The 17,693-nt window shown below is 39.0% G+C and overlaps 1 protein-coding gene across 4 annotated transcripts in view; it reads left to right on the top strand.

Annotated features, from left to right (window-relative positions):
* ATP6V1H (ATPase H+ transporting V1 subunit H) overlaps positions 1 to 17,693 on the top strand; it is a 60,527-nt gene that overhangs the window by 18,152 nt on the left and 24,682 nt on the right. For all 4 annotated transcript variants that reach the window (XM_032987457.2, XM_032987454.2, XM_032987455.2 and 1 more), the window contains exons 4-8: positions 272 to 361; positions 9,599 to 9,712; positions 12,787 to 12,891; positions 13,931 to 13,984; positions 16,822 to 16,919. In XM_032987457.2, coding sequence (XP_032843348.1) covers positions 272 to 361; positions 9,599 to 9,712; positions 12,787 to 12,891; positions 13,931 to 13,984; positions 16,822 to 16,919 — 461 coding nt within the window. The remainder of the gene's footprint in view (positions 1 to 271; positions 362 to 9,598; positions 9,713 to 12,786; positions 12,892 to 13,930; positions 13,985 to 16,821; positions 16,920 to 17,693) is intronic.

The following is a 17,693-nucleotide window of genomic DNA, read 5'->3' on the forward strand; positions in this document are numbered from 1 at the left end:
AAGCACCTTGCTGACTTTCACTAGTGAGTACTTGTTATTTCATTGGAAAGCCTTAAAACAATTTGTAAAGAGTAACAATTAATGTGACAGAAAATTTTCTTTGTAATGTAATGTCGAACATATTAAGCTCTTACTGCAATTGAGTAAGATGTTGGGATGCTCAATGCTTATATAAGACTTAACTGCGAATTAATGAGCTCCTGTTTTATATTATCAAAAGGAACGAAGACAATTGTTAATTTTAATTTTAATATATCTTTTATTCTTCTAGTGTGCTAAAACATTTATAAACTTGATGACTCATATCTCCAAGGAACAGACGGTTCAGTACATTCTGACTATGGTTGATGATATGCTGCAAGTAGGTCAATAACCTGCCTTATTTTTAAGTCTTTAAATGCATGCTTGAATGTTTCCTTAGCCTAATTCAGGTCTCTTCAGGTGTTTGTCATACTGTATTAAAAAAAAATCCTTTTAAGTTTTCAGATCTTGGCTTCAGAAATTAAATGTTAGCCCTAAAGTTGTATGGGTAACTTAGTCTTGTGTGTATATGCCCATATTCTGAAAATAAAATGTACCTGTATGCTTGCCTGTCAGCCCTCAACCATGTTTGATGCAAACCTTGGATGTTAAGGGATGATTTGTGACGTCAGCACTTACCTGTTGTGTAGATAGAATATGACTTCTAACTTGAGGTTGTTGAAGCTTTTGCTAGGAAGGTGTTAATTTGTCAACCTTCAGCAAGAAGGTATAGTTTCTGCAGCTTCGGGTTTCTAACATAAGTTAGACTGTTTAGGACAGCATGTTCTGAAATTCTGCATGGTTTAATTCTAAAACAGGGATACTTGATTCAATGAAATATATAACTCTTTGTAACTGTGGGATACAGTGACTTATAAGAGTTGGCTATTAAATTTGGTGTCAGGACTGCTGTGCTGACCATCACAAGTCAAGAGGAGACTTTACTCAATCAGATAATTCTGCTTTTGCATTTCTTTGCTCTCTAGTAGACTAAGAGAAAGTGGTTGGAGTGATGATGTAACAAGATGGGTTGAGTTGTGTGAGGTTTTCTCCTGGTTTTCACATAGCATATCTGGCTGTTTGACAGTTTCTATTCTGCTGTTTTATGTTATATTTAATACAAGGTTACAGTGAAATATGTCTAGTGATTACTTAATGGTTTAGGGCATTGCCTTAGGAGGTGAACCATGTGAGTTCTAATTCCAGCTCTGAATATTCAGTATTGTCAATGCCAGTTGAAAAGCGTGAACCTATCCACAGTACCTATAACATGGGGATTATGGCGTTCTTTCAGGTTCCTGTCTGCACATTAGAGCCCCAAGTGAGTGCCCTGACTGCTAGAATAATAGCTAGTGGTGATGGTGGCAGTTTATTCATGCCCACCTGCAGCTTTGTCACTCTAACCCTCTTTTCTTTAGATTTGCTTTTTTTCCCTTAAGTGTGACACAAAAAAGCAGAGAAGACAAAAGGGAGCCTCAGTCTCATTTCTTGATTAGGACACTGAGTTGGGAGTACCTTCTTTTGTTTTATGCATTTGTTGACAAACTTTGTCTTACTGTGTGAGAACTGTTTATTATGGCTACTTTTGTGAGGAATGGGTCTTTCTGTGTGAGACATATTGATGGCCACAGAAGTAATCATTTCACTTGCCCTTCTTTGGAACTTTTTGTGAGTGTTATTAGCTCTTGTTTTGCTTATGCACTTTGACATTAGCACATAGTTTATAGCTACAATATGTGATAGCTGATAACACCTCTTATACTGTGGAATTAATACCCTACAGGTAAAGGCTTTCAGTGGCCCACTGTTGAACAATTGCATTGGTTCTAGGTGGTCACAGAAAGTAGTTTTGAGTAATCTCTTATATTGCTTCTGTCATATTTGTCTAGATGAACGTGTTTTCTTGACTTCATGGTCATGCACTGACATTCCTGTATTAAGGGCCTTACTCTGCCACAGAAGTGGCATGTGTGAAGTTCTTAAACATGATGACTTTAAATTGTCCAGGCTTTATAGTGATGTAGGCAAATAGAGGTGTTGGTGCACAATATATATTTGCTTTTGTTTGAAATGGAATGCCTTTTTCACTTTAGAAATTCTGCTTCAGTGTCTGAAAGGCTGCACTGGCTTTTGCAGCGATCTGTGTGCTTTCATTGTTCAGGGGTATCTTCCTGCTGGCGTACAGGGCTCATGTGCAGCCATCTGCCTGACATCATCCCAGGGCTTCCTAACCCTCCATCTCTCTGCTACTCAAGGCTGAAAGAGGACTTCTGTTTTCTTTTGGTCATGTTCATGTATTAGAACATGATGTCAGTGATACCTTATGGACACTTGGTTGCACATTTTTATAGTGTAAGATTCTTGCCAGAAAGCAGCATATTGACTCTCTGACTATGAGTTTAGTGCAGGGTCTCTGCAGACTGCATGGACAGAAGAATCCACAGTAGTGGATATGAAGTCTTCTGTCTTTGCCAAAGTAGTCTTAATTCAGTACATGTAAAGACTTTAAACAAGAAATTGTTCAAGGACATGGCCTGTTACGGTGCCACTGACTTTCAGTAAAATTTTTTGGGCAAGGATGTTCACTGCAGTTTCATGAGGCAAACAAATAATATTTGAAAGCTACTTTTGATAGCTAAAACTTCTAGAAAGTATCATAGCTAACAGTATCCAACTTTTGTCTGTGTTCGTAATGAATATCTGTGATTCTTCTATTACCTTTCTATGCTTTTCTTGTGAGGTTGTAAAAATCACATCAGCTGTGTTTTGAGCACACCAAAAGCCTACTCTGGTGTATAGGATTGTTCCAGCAGTTCTACTTATGGATTTGATCGTCGTTCTAAGAAAGATTTATTTTGGAGTCTGGCAGAAGTGAAATTAATGTGGTGATTGCCTTAGAATATCACCATTCTGATTATTTCTGAAGGTGGAGAATGTTAGCATACTGGAGTCACTGAGGAAACATTTGTTCTGTTCATATAGTAAGTACTTGGAACAATTTATCTGGATTAGTGACCTCATCACACTGCACAGTCTCTTACTTATAAAAATCTTTAAGACCCTGCACTATAGTTGGTGCAGGTAGCAGTACCACCCGAGTGAGCTTCATTATACTTCTTCAGAAATGACAGATGCTAAATTATTCAGCTGTTGATGTGAGAGATATCCTTTTTATCAGTTTAGTCAGTAGCTGCCTAGGTAGGTGCAGCACTACATATTTCAGGGCTGTAGGCAGTTCTCCACTCCTTCCCCCCTGTCTTTACCCTGCACCTTAACAGCAAATGAGACTGGTCTTCTGATTGACAGCATGTTGAAGTTATTTCAACTTTTCTGCTTCCAGACCTGTTTGTCTCCCCCTTAGTTATGTTGTAAAGTGAACTCATGAATCTAGTTATTTTTGATCCTTTTAGCTAGACTCTGTAGCACAAGTGTAGATGCTGACAGTGATTTATTTGATCAAACTGCCATTTTTCATCAAACTAAACCTCACAGAGTAGAGGCTCTCCACCACGGCATTGTGTTCCTGAGACCTTATTCTTTTTTTTCTTTTTTCTTATTTCCTAGTTTGAACAACAAATTTTGAGAGGGTTTTTGAGTATTTTTTGACAAATGCCATATAAAGCATTAATTACTGTAAAGGCTATCGCTGTCAGGTAACTAGTAACTCCTGACTTCCCCAGTCAGTGATCAGGACAGCAATCTGCAGCCCATGTAATGCAGTAACTTTGATTCTTTCAGTGAGGAGTTGGTTGCAACTCTGGTGCTTAGTAAGTTGCCAGTGTTTGGATCGTGGATACATTCAGGTCATCTTGTGCGTAATGGATTGTATTCCAACAAGCAAGCTTGCCTAGCTGATTCTTGGTTCATTGAGCTAATAATACCATGCTGAATTGATGGAGGAAAGCCCTTCAGCTAGGGGAGTTTGAAAATTAGATTCATTGTTTTGCCAATTGACGGGGTTAACACAAAGGACACAGGCACCAAGCTAAAGAAATAGGCTTATTTTACTTTAGTTTAAAGCAGCAGAAAGAATAAGCAAGGTAATGCACCTAGTCATTACTACATAAAGCTGGGTATAGTGATTAAGAAAGATCCATCACCAGTTGCCCTCCTACTTGACCATCCCCCCCGCCCCGTGCACCAGCTGGGGAGCCCCGTCCCAGCGAAGGGTCGCAGAGCCTTTCCCGGCAGCTGGGAAGTCCCACGCAGGGCGCCCGCTCGTAGGGGAGGTCTGCGTCTGTGCTGGGAGAGGGCCCGGCTTTTGTACAGTTTAACTAACAAGTGTATACAAAACGCACAGGAGATATCTGGTAGATTGATGTGCCTCAGTCAGGCGTGTCCGGATCTGGCCAGGATCCGGGCATGTCTGAGGAGTTTCTGTTTTTCTTTACATTTGGGATTTATAGTTACTTCCTATTGTTTACTTATAGTTCCCAGGGATCGTTCCCAGGGTTGCATTTCACACTGATAAGATGCTGGTTGCTTCATGCTGCTGATGAGATAGATGCTGGTTGATGGTCGGGGAATTCACTCAGAATTCAACTTTGGTTCGAGGCCTGCTGTTTGGGCCCCTTTTTTTTTTTTTTTGTTTCAATTGGTCCTTTGACTTGTGAGTGAAGATCACGACCCTTTTGGAAGAGCCCAATATGTTCACTCTATCCATTTGATACGATACCATACATAACAATTATATAAAGTAATAATAATAATGATAACTAACAATATTACAAGAGGATGTATTAAGAAATTCAACACTTGGGTTGCAGAGGGTGAATACCCAGTAAAGATGTCCCACCAGTGGTGTGCAGTCTCCTCCTCCATCTGGCTAGCTAGCGACATTAGTTGATTCTTTGTGATTACAGTCTGTATCACAGAATCTGACAGAGTTTTATTTCATCGTTCCAGGTGTCTTCGCAAATGTTCTGATTGTTCCATGATGGTTTTTAGTGGAGTCAGGGATAAGCTGATTCCATTAAGTCCTAAGCTTTGGGGATGCCAATACATGGTTAGTTGTTCTTCATGCGTTGAATAAAAAGTATACATCTGTCCGTGCCAGATGAGATAGAATACATTTCTGAGGCATCCCGAAAATGAAGTAGTTAGATTATACATTTCTATAAGTTTTTTATCATTTGTTACTATACAAACATGCTTAGCACTAATTTCTACAAACATATCAAAGCTTTTGGGCAAAATTGTCCATTTACACAGATTCACTGAATATTCCAATAAACTGAGTACTGAAAGTAAGATTGGCTATGATACAGGCAGAATTGGCTTTGCATCGGAAATCATCCTCTTGTCTTGTCTTGGTTGCATTTTTCCATTGCCACCTAAGCGGTGTCTCTCATGGACCTTCCAATGGCTATCCTGGTGTGAAAGCCTTTCCCAAATGGACCGTGACGATACACAGGCAAATCCATCCTAGCAGGATCTAAAAGTTAGAATCTTAAGACCTCTAGTTATTCTCACAGAAGACATTTAGTTGTAGGAACATATTCCCATTTTTCCTGTCCAGGTTTCATGATTAAAACAGTATTGTCTTTTCCTGTGGCTATTACTTCAGCTGGTTCAGGAGGTCTGCTTGAACTCTGGACCCATACTTTAGCTCCATTATTGAAATTAGTTGATCCAAACCCTTTATCTCCACGAACAGTGGTGACTTGAGGTGGATCCCCTTTTTTCACAATTGCTTTCAAAACTGGCAATATCAGTAATTGTGCGAGTTTTGGGTAATATTTCCTGATGCCCACAATGCCAATGAATTCCTAAAAAATTTACAGTTTGGGATGGTTCTTGAATCTTGTTAGGATTAATTTCCCAACCTTTCTGTCTCATATGATCCATCACCTGTTCAAGTATTTGTTGCACTTCCTTCTCATTGTTTCCCTGAATTAGAATATCATCAATATAATGCACTATTTGCCTATGAGGAGGCAATTTTATCTTATCCAGATGCTCAGCCACTGTCCGATGGCAAACGGTTGGACTATGCAGCCATCCCTGAGTCAATCTGGTAAAGGTACACTGTCGTTCCTGCCAGGTGAAGGCAAATTGGTCCCAATGCTCCTCTGCAATTGGGATAGTGAAAAAGGCATTAGCTAAATCTATTACAGCAGACCAAGTCCCTGGATGCTTTTGAACCTTTTCTATTAAAGTAACAGTGTCTGGTACAGCTGCTGTAAGTGGTGGGGTGTGTTTATTTAATTCCCTAAAATCTACTGTCATTCTCCATGACCCATCACTTTTCTTGACAGGCCATACCGGATTGTTCCAAGCTGTGGTAACTGGTTTCAATACTCCTGCATCTAATCAATCTTTAATTGTCTGTGATATCTCCTCAGGCCCTCCTGGAATTCTATATTGTTTCATAGTCACTAATTTAGTAGCAGCAGGAATCTGTACAGGAGGCATTTTCACTTTTCCTACTAAAATTGTTCTAATACTGATATGATCTTTCACCACAAACTGGTACTGACCGTCTGGGAGATTCAAAGTTAGTCCCTTCAAAATGTCTATTCCTGTTATGTATTCAGGAATGGGGACAATCATGACTGAATACAGTTGTTTTGGGAGGTTTCCTGTTTTCATTTCAATTTGAGTTTGTACAGCTTCAATTTGTTTCCCTCCCAGACCTGTAATAATTACAGGTTGTCCTTTAAATTTCTTTGGATTCCCATATATCAAGGAGGCCTCCGCTCCTGTGTCAATTAAGGCTTTTACTGTTTGTGAGGACCGACTTTTCCAAAATATTTGGACCTCCACATGGGGCTGTCGGTCCTTCCGTGTCCATTGCACTGGAGCTTGGCCATAATTTCATTCCTGTTTACTACTCTGGACAATTTCCCTAGTCTCCTTCCGTGGGTATAAATCAGAATACAGCTCCCAATCCTCCCTTTCCCCCGGAACAACTGATCTGCCCATGGAGGGCCCACCGTGTGCAGATGGGAAGTCCCGTTGGGGCTCAGGAGGAGGTGCTGTAGGCTGAGTTACGCCTGGATTCTTAGTTTCAGAACTCTGCAGTCTCCCGCTAGGCTTATTCAGCCCTCTTTGTTTGTATATTTGCCACAGCTCATTAGTTGGAACACCATCAATCTTTTCACGAGATAGGCCATCCTTCAGTAAAGCTGTAAGCATTTCCTTGTGAGAAACTCTGTTCTCACTTCCTTTAGGGCTGTCCCGAGTATCTCGGTTTCCTGCACTTCCTTGGGGTCTCCATTCTCCAAGATCACCTTGCTGCTGTATTTTTTCAATTATCTCATCAGTGGGATTTCCTGTCTCGTTAATTAAGAGAGTCATTATTACATTTTTATATGCTGGTGGGGCAGTTTTAATCAGTTGGTTTCTATGAGTGACAGACAAGGCAGCTTGCATCATTCTGTCAGGGTCTCCTATAAAGATTGCCAATTTCATCCCTTCTTCCTTCATCCGCTGTATACAATCTCGCAAAGTACACCAGGGACGTTCCCCACCTGGCCAGTCATTCTCCATGGGGTATTTATTCTAACATCCCCGGGTGGCCAAGGTTAACAAATTTGTATCCTGAGGATTATTTCGGAATGCATCTTGCACAAAGGAGTCAGAACTCAAAACTAAAAACTTCCTAGAGTCCCCTGGATGTAGGGGTACCCCTGCTGCTCCCTGATCGTGCAAACGCACCATCCAAGAGAGCAGGGGTTCCCCCGGTCTCTGCTTAAATCTTTCAATTATATCATTTATTTCATGCTGAGTATAATCTTCAGTCACATCCTTCCTTACTTGTTGCCCATTAGAGTCCAATTCTATTTTCCGTCTCCACACTGGTTTTACATCCACAGGTTCATCTGAGGAACCAGCCTCATCAGAACCTGTAGAATCCCAAATATCTCCATCCCATCTGTTAGGATCCCACTGTACCCCTCCTTCTGCAATCACAGCATGCACTTTCCTATGGTTTACTCGTCCCCTTCTTTTCTTATACTTATACTGTGCAACTCTTACTGCAGCTCTTTCAGCGACAGTCTGATAAGGATCCAACTTATCGGCAAGCAACTTTTTTTGACACTGTAACATTACAATTTGACTCTGCAACTCACACATCTGTCGCTCCATGTGGGAGCGTTCTAACAACAGTTTTTCTTTGTGTTGGGGCTGTTTCCGATATGCTGTTAACAAAACCCATCCCCATCTTCCAGAACACACAATTTCTTTTCCTTTTTCGATAGATAATTTTTGGATACATTTTAATACATCCAATGGTTCATCTTCTTTTAGCCAACTTTCCCACTGTTCACATGGTCCTCCAACCTTAGCCCACTCAAGAGCCAGTGAACTATAGGGAAGGTCTTCCCATCCAGGAATTTCAGATGGAGCTGTTTCATTACGTTTAGATTTAAAAAATGACATTCTGTCATTTTCTTCTTATCCTTTCCGTGATGCCAAATTTGTTCTGCCTTTCCGTGATGCCAAATTTGTTCTGCCAATTGACGGGGTTAACACAAAGGACACAGACACCAAGCTAAAGAAATAGGCTTATTTTACTTTAGTCTGAGATACTGTTCTCATACAAGTTTCCCAATTACAGCATTTCAAACAGTTTTGCCTTCCTTGATAGGAATTGTATACTTAGTTGTATACTTAGTTATACTTAGTCTTGACTTCAGTGGGGAGTTATCTCTAGAATGGAAGCTTACTATCCACTGGGCCAGAAAGTATATGGAAATGCTGAGGAAAAGCAAGAATCCAGTTATTTGATTTTCTGGAAGACTGACTATATTCTAGGCTATTAAAAAATAGGAGAGCTCTTCTTTCTCCTTCAGGTTTGCGTGGCCTCCTTTCTGGTCTGCTTTAACGAGAACCAGAGTCGCTGCTTTTCACAGTGGTTATTAGGTGAAATGCTTGAAGAAACTGTGCACAGTGCTCAGGCTTGTGGTCTCTTGTAGTTCAGCCCAGAAACCCTGAACAGACTTGGTGGCTATGTCCTCTCCTAGGTATGCAGATTGCCTGAGAGAACAGCTGAATCAGTTGCAGCCTCGTCTGGGAGAGAAGAGCTTGCTTCCCTTGGAGAGGCAGGACTAGTTTGTGCCTCCAAAGCTTCAATTGTAGCACACTCAGCCGAGTTGAACAACAGGCTTTTGTGTGGAAGTAGCAATACATGGAAAACCTTGTATGGACTTTATTCAAGCATAATTGATTGAATGAGGAGTAGTGTTCCTCTGGAAAATGACTATTGAGCTTGTCTCTCATTTCATTCTGCTTGCTTGATCAAAAGGATATATCACGCAGCTGTTGGAGGACTGAGATACAACTAGGATTGCAAAGCTTGTTTCTCTCTGCCCCAAATCTCTAACCTTAATGTTGGAGTGCTGAAATGAACTGTATCCACAAGCATCTCAAACTGAAAAATTTCATAGGTTCATAGAATGGTTTGGTTTGGAAGGGACCTTAAAGATCATCTAGTTCCAACCCTCATTTCCGTTGGCTCTTACAAGCCAGGGTACACTGATAATATATGCCAGCATAATGAGGAGCAAATAACGGCTTTATGTTGAATGCTTTTACAAGTCTCTCATCTTTTCCCCTCTCCCAATTTTTACAGGAAAATCATCAGCGCGTTTGTATCTTCTTTGATTATGCAAAACGTGGTAAAAACACTGCATGGTCCTATTTTCTGCCGATGTTGAATCGACAAGATCTTTTCACTGTGCATATGGTAAGTTTTAAATGAACCTGTCTCTGAAGATGGTAGAGAGAAATGCTGGTTTTATTTTTCTTTAGGAGATTTTGGAGTTTGAGGATTGAACTGGAAAGCTTTCCTCTTGCAGTCTAGATGAGTCATACTTAATACAAGCTTCACTTGACCACACTTCAGAAAGAAAAGTTACACTGTTTATTGACATTGTTTTTTCCAGGAGATTAGAGAAGGTTTTAAAGGCTCAGAAAAGCAAGAATTTTAGAATTAAGCACAGTAAGACATAACTAGAAACCTGACTTTTGTCACAACTACCAGTTAATGCTCCTCATGCTGTATAAATGCTAGAACTTAGGTTCTCATCCTGTGAATGGTGAATATCTTTACCTTATTCTCTCATATAATCAAACTGCTACAGTGCTGCTTGAAATCTGCTTAAAATGGTTTGTAAGCATACAAGAGAAGAAATAATGTCTGCTGTTGTGGCACGTTGACCCTGGCTGACAGGAAGGCTCCCACCCAGTTGCTTGCACAGTCCCCCACAGTGGGATTGTGGAGAAAATCGGGAAGGCAAAAGTGAGAAAACTTTTGGGTCAAGATAAAGATACTTTAATGAGTGAAGAGGGGAAAAAAGAGAAAGGGGGTGGAACCCAAAACAAATCCAACAAAAATAAGCTATGCAAAAGCAGTCACACAACACCAGCAGAGTGATGCTCAGCCAGTATATTGTTCTGGTCAGCTCTTCTGGCTGTGTCCCCTCTCAGCCTCTTGGCCCCTCCACCCAGCTTACTCACTGGAAGTGTAGAGTGAGAAACAGAGAAGTCATTGATGTTGTGCAAGCACTGCTTGGCAACAGCTAGAACATTGGTATACTGTCAACACAGTTTTGGTCACCAGTGCAAACCACAGCATCATGTGGGCTGCTGTGAAGAAAATTAAGTCCATCCCAGCCAAACCCAGTACAACCGTGTGTGTTGTATGGTATCTGCTGTGCTTTGAGCTACAGGGTGCTGCTAGTGTATATGGAGTAACTTTTCTGGAATTCTTAATATTCTGTCATTTGTGGTGAGAAGTGGCCATTTAATCTCAGTAGTTTTCTTTCTCGTGGGGGGAAAAAATATGGTTGTAGTACTGTAAGTACCTAGTGGAGATCATAGTTTCCTCCAATAAAACTTGTATTATGGCTTGAAGAAGGAGAAAACTTCATGGCTGTGAATCGTTTTTCACTGCATATGTTTATGCTGGCATGGTATGGTAGAATCAAATCAGTGACTCAAACTACAAAACCACATACCAGGCCTGCCTTACAGTGTGGTGGTAGTACTGGCGCAAGGAATTCCAGGCAAGTCATGCTGTTTGCCCTTAGGTGTGGCCAGTGCTACTCTTTTGGGGGCTGTGCTGCAACTTGAACAGTGAACTGGCTTGTTTTCAAGTAAAATGTCAGGCTTGATTATTTTATTTTTATTTTTTTTTTTACTTGGTACAGCTAAAGAAGGAAACTGTTGGGATTTTTTTGGTTGGTGAAGTTTAATTTTTGGGGTTTTGGTTTTTTTTTTTTTTTTGGTGGTATTGCTGCTGAAGATCCACCTTGCAAAACTGCAGTCTGAGCAAGCTCAGACAATGTTGACTTCTCAAATATACAAGTCAATTTAATTTTTAGACCCTTGCAGTGCAAATGAATTATTCTCCTTGGAATGGTGGCTCTCAAATGCCTAGTATAAAAATTTCTATGTGCAGTATTTCTCTGCTCCTGTGAGATGTTATTCAGATATTGTTTTCTTCAGGTAGTGCAAAAATATACAAATAACTTCACAAGTCATGGAGAGAACCTCATGTTATGTGAATCCACTTTAAAACACCAAGTTTGCTCCCTTATGCCTTTTAGTTCTCTTTGTGCATATATATATTTTTTTTTCTTAAGCACAAAACAAAGTCTTAGGTTTGTGTTGTAATTTTTTTTCATTTTAGTGTTTTTTTTCCCCTCTCCTTAATATGCACACTGAAGACTTGTGATGCCACCTCAGTGCAAATGCATAGACAGAAAAAATACTTGTCCTCTGTGTCCAGGCTCAAATTCTGCTAGGCATGAATGGTCTCCCATTAAGGGGCCAAATAGCAGTTTTAACTCGGGAGCATGGTAAGGTAGAGATCTAATATCTCATGTTTTAAAGCTGAGGGGATTTTATAGAGTTACTTGGCTGCGTTCAGAAGTGGATGTGATGCACTCCGGTGTAGAGATCGCTGTTCCAGACTCTCAATTGTAATCCCTCTATAAATCAGTGGTGGTGCTGCTTTACGCCTGAGGGCAGCTTGGTGGAGAAGTGCCAGGAACAGTCTCCTCACTGTGTCAAAGAGCTGCGTGCTTGCAAATGAACCCCTACTTCAGTAGTTTCTTGGTTAGACTGCCTCTTTATATATAAGCTGGCTCCAACGTTTCTTCAAAGAAGTTGCAGGCTCCAATATAGAGTTACTTCAAACATAATTTGGAAAGGCTGGCATAAAAATATACTCTTGTTATATGTATTCTTGTGCCATAGGCATTGTGGAAAAACCTCACTACATTTTTACTCTTCAACTGAATTCTTAAATTCTACCTTCCCTTTTGTTTTTTTCTGGGCTTGAAACTTCTTCCTTCTTGAAGATGACTTGCTTCAGTTCAAGTAGAAAAAACTTTTAACACTTTGCAGTCATTTGTGTTGCCATATGATCTAGTTGCTTAAAGTAAGCCTGCTCATGTATGTGTTAGGCCATTAGGTGTCTCACTGTCAATGGATTTCTGACTGTAATGGTGTCCTACAGCAGTAGCCCATTGGGAGCTCCCCTCCACCTCCTTCTCAGTTTTTTTCTTGGTGCCTTGTGAACTTCATCAGCTACAGGTATCTGGTAACATTGTGAAAATATACCAGTTACTGTGAAGTAGAAGCAGCAGAAAGCTGAAGAAACAAAATTACTGGGCCTGAAGAGTCCCAGAGAAAACAGGTAGGTTTCTGGAAAGGGCCATCTTTTACCTAAACTTGCTTTCCAGAGCTTACAGGACTTCTCACTGAATCCTGAAATTGCTACATTTGAAAACTGTTTATTGAATTATTTTTCAGGCAGCAAGAATTATTGCCAAACTGGCTGCATGGGGGAGGGAACTTATGGAAGGCAGTGACTTGAATTACTACTTCAACTGGATTAAAACTCAACTCAGTTCACAGGTAAAATGCTAATCTGTTTAAACATTACAGTGACTTTTTTCAAGAATATAAAAATACAGATGTGCAAAAAAGAGATATATTTTTGGTTTTCTTATTTTTTTAAATGGAATGTTGCTTTGTCATTTTTCAGCTAAATACTCTTTATTCAAACACATAGTTTTTAATGTAACATTTTCTACTTTAGTCCTTGAAATGTAAATTAAAAATAAAAAATAAGGCTTTTTGCCTTTTCTGTTGATTAACATTGATTTTACTTCTGGACACCGGGAAAACATGTGATGAAGGTTTTTTGTCTTCCTGTACAGTTTTGTTTCCAAGAGCTTTTTGCTGGGAAGAAAAATCACATGGCAGCAGGAAGTGAATATCAAAACTTTTTTCCAGTTTACTGTAGTACAGAGCTTTTATTTTTAGTCCTGTCTCTTGAAATGAAATAAATCCTGACTTACTTGGACAGTATTTTTATGGCATTAGCTCAGTATGAACTGCTTACTGCTGGCTTGTCCTTCAAAGATGAATTGTTCTTCTTTGTATTCGTTTTTGGAGATTTTTCCTTCAATCCTTATCAAAACCCAGTGATTTGTCTTTCTCTAAGGTAGTGTTGTAGCAGAAGTGGATTCTGGAGAGCAGAGAAACATTCAGTTAGGTTTAGTAATGGTATATTTTTTCATAATTTTCCAAACTGGGCTTATTAAAGAGGAGTTTTATTTTTTTTCTCTGAAGAAGAATCTTACAGTTGGAATTTCATTCAGAGAGATTGATGTGGATAAAAGTCTTGAGTAAATCCACACTTAAAAAAAAAAAAAAAAAGTAAAAACTAAATCTTGATAGACTAGGATCAGCTCCAGGCATATTCTTCTAGACACGGTGTGTGTGGGAAATAAACACAACATATTATCATAATATATTGAGCAGGAAAAGTATCTCATAGATTCTTAATCTTTTTATGATTAGAGATATTGGAGAATTGAAAGAAACTTGTTAACAACTGTTCTGTAAGCGTTAAAGACAGCTCTGATTTTAAACTTTTTTTTTTTGCTAGAAACTACGTGGGACAGGAGGTTCTGTGGAAGCAGGATCAGTCTCCACAAGTGATGTGAGTATTTCTTTGAAATCTCTCAATTTGCAATTTTGGGTGGGCGATACCCCCTCCTCAGATTAAGGTGCCAAGCTTTCTGTTACTGGTGTCAGTAACAGAAGATACTTGGAATCAGAACTGAACGACAACAAGAGTGCCAGGTGATGGCGCCAAGAAACAAAAGTATTTTAAAACACTGATTTCAGAGAAAATGCTGGCAGTAGAAGTATATATTTTACAAGTTGCTTTGTGTTATTAAAACTGTAGATGCATCCTCTTTGTTAAAACTTGAAAAAAATCATATGCAATTAATTTAATATTTGAACAGTACTGTCTGTTTAGCACTGAACTGTCAGACTTGTAGAAGAAACCTGAGACTAAGAAGCTTTTGGCTCTTGTGACGTGCAGAACTGAGAAAGGGCACATCAGATATTGAAGATAACATTGCCCCTCAGCCTCTGTAGCAAGGAATTACAAGAGTGCTTTCAAAACTCTAAGCTTTTCCTATTTGAATGGCATGAATTCAGGAGAAAATGGATTGTCTTTTTTGCATCAGTATTTATTTATACTGAATTTCATGTAGCTATAATGGCTGCTGAGCTTGGAGATGAACTGCAGCAGTATAGCAAATGCAAGTGATCATCATAACTGGATTTTCTACTTTGTTGTGGCACAATGAGGGGGTTTATTGTAGCTTTTGAATGCAGAGTAGAATTCAGTTTGGTCTTTTGTTCCTTTTGCAACCTGAAAGTGTTTACAGTTTTTCAGAAGACTTAAATATGAACCTGCAGTCTGTTTTTCTTCTAAATGTAGTCATCACTTTAAAGTGTTAGCTTCCTGTAGAGATAAGCCTCTTAAATTACCACCTGACTGGGGTTCAAAATAGAAAAGATGAAAGACTGTTATGCATGATCATGGATAGTGGGTAAAATTATGGCCTGAGCATAAAAGTTCAAGTATTTCAGTATTTCATGTGCAGTTCTGTGTGCCATACTGTTAGGTTTTGTTAGGCTCAGAGCTCTCAGTCATACAGCCTTAAAAGAGTTAATAGTTCTACAGCACACAATGCCACTCATTATGGAGCTGTGAGCTCTTCTAACTTGCTTAGAAATATGTATTCATTGTACTGTAGCACTGCATGGATCTGCTGTACCATTGCAGGGTCCCAAAGCAGCAGAACTGATAGTGCAGATATGTTTTAGGATAATTAAATTGGGTGAGTGTTGTATTGACTTTGTTAGGGTTCTGATTTCAGATCTAGCTTGCGCAGAATTTCCAAGGAGGTCCTGACTAATTTATTTCAGACTAAATTAGAGATACAGCTGTGGCGTGTTACACAGGAAATGAGGGTTGGGATCTATTATGACATTTCAATTCTAATAGTGTTGGAAGAGAATGCTTTTATGACACACTCTTTAAAAAAAAATCCTCCAAGTTCAGTAGTACACAGGTTAGTGATGCAGATAAATTAATACATTATTCAGGGTGGGAGGGCTGTATGTGTGTATAGCTGTTTTATTTACATGGTGGGTGAGAGTGAATACCTACCCAGGGAAATGAATGTTCTGTATGATGATTTAGGCCTAGTTGTTCAGACTCATTTTTTACATAAAGGTCTTAAACTCTGAGAGACACAGAATGAATTAATCTTTATTTTAAATTCTGTTTATTGGCTATTCTTTTTTCTTCATATGGGACTGCCTAACTTCTTTACTCCGTTAAATGTTTGAAGGGCTTGCCCTTGTATTACGTGAGTGATCTACCATAAACCTTTCAAGACATTTAGTAAAGCAAAAGGCTTATGGGAAAAAAAGCCCAACATTTTATCAGCAGTGTATCTGAGTATTAGTGAAGATAGTGCCAGAAATTGAACAAGAGAGAAAAAAATGCATCTTCTGTTGTACCTTGGGATCTTTCTGTTGCTGTAGTGGGAGGGATGATGTGTTGACCAAAACTAATTTTTGAACTGCAGCCCATCTTATGTGTTACTACACAGAAAATATATAATTTTAGAGATGAAAAGCTTTTTAATGATTCCGTCTTTGTGACTGTTCATATAGGAGTCTGAATGAAAATAGAATTCAGTGGTGCATCTCTGTTTTCCTGATGAGAAAGTTTTAGTCGTCTTACTCTTTTCTGTGCTAAGCTTTTAATGAAAAGAAGAAAAAATTAAAATGCAAGGAAAAAAATAAAATGCAAAGCTAAACTTTGAGGATGATTTTGCATACTTATTTTTCTAATGGTATTTTTTTGTATAAATATGCATCTAATTATAATAAGCAGGGTACCTCCTGTTTGGCTCATGCGTAGGAAAATATACAATCGTAACGGCACCTATTTTGAATTGGAGAATGGGAGTGGGAAGAACCAGAGCTCGAGATTCCTTTTTCTACAATGACCTCTAGCAAGCTTCTTCAAGCTTGGTAACCAGTTTGCTGGTTTATTTCCCAAAGTTTGCTCAATGAAATAACAGTTGACTCTGGGGATGAAAGGGCTCTGGCAGTATAATCAAATGAAAGACAGCCTTCATTCATAGATACTGGAAGAAAGCATGTTCAAATGGGTTTATAAAAATCTGTTAGGGTGATGTAAAATGGTATCACTTGCATAACGCTTCCTATTCAAAACTCTTCTCCATTTTTACTTTGCTTCCCACCTTTTCATGAGAGATTTTTTTTTTTTTTTTTAAATAGGGGGATATAAATCATTATAAGAGTGAGCCGGTTTAACTTGGAACTGTCACTGAAGAAATGTGTGTTGAAGTATGCCAATAAAGCCTAGTTTGGAAAACTGAACTTCAGCACTTACTACCTAACTCTTCTTGTAAGAAGTGACGTGTTCTTCTTTTCACCCAGAGTTCCCAATATGTACAATGTGTTGCTGGATGTCTGCAGCTGATGCTCAGGGTCAATGAATATCGCTTTGCATGGGTAGAAGCAGATGGAGTAAACTGGTGAGCATTTATTTCAATTTATGTGGATATTCTTGCACTTAGAATAGCATGTTCCCTATTGTCCTCTTTTGGAATAGAACTCTCTTGCAAAAGACTGCTCTGAGTACAAACCCTATTTGTTTTCAAACATTAATACAGTTGGATAGACAAATGAAACTTGCAGATATAGGTACCAGTGTTAAGCTTTAATGTCACTTTACTCTTCATGAAGACGCGCTTAAGTATCTGAAGGGGAATATAGCCATTTATCTTCAGCTGAAGATGCTCTGTTTTTTATTCAGTAGAACAAGGACTAATGAAATGAGTTTCTTCTAATCTTCCTTGTCTTTCAGTTTGGAGTTGTTCAGTCTGAAAATATTAGTGAAAGGACAAACATGTTCTAGAGCCTAAGCTCAACTTTTTTTTTCCCCGCATAAGGCTTCAAGTAGGTTGTTCTTTTATTCAGATTCTCTTCATAAATAGCTCTGCATGAGGCTAGGGTGTTGTCACTCATTATTTAAAAAATGTTTGTCTGTAAATAATTTTTCTGCCATGCATGCCTTTATTGGGGATGGTGGCTGTACAATTTGCACTTCAAGAAAAAATATCCCTGTATTCTGAAATGGAGAAGAGTCAAAGTTGCTAGTGAAGTGAAAGTTCAAAAGATGTTCACATATGTTTCAATAGTGTCATCTTGACAAACTTTTTCACCCAGGAAGCTTTTTAATAAACTATTAAATCATTACAATAAGCCTGCATTTCAACAAGTTTGAATTTGTCTTAATTTTGATAGCA

Source organism: Tyto alba, unplaced genomic scaffold, assembly GCF_018691265.1.
Source record: "Tyto alba isolate M040663 unplaced genomic scaffold, T.alba_DEE_v4.0 Super-Scaffold_9, whole genome shotgun sequence".
Classification (NCBI taxonomy): domain Eukaryota; kingdom Metazoa; phylum Chordata; class Aves; order Strigiformes; family Tytonidae; genus Tyto; species Tyto alba.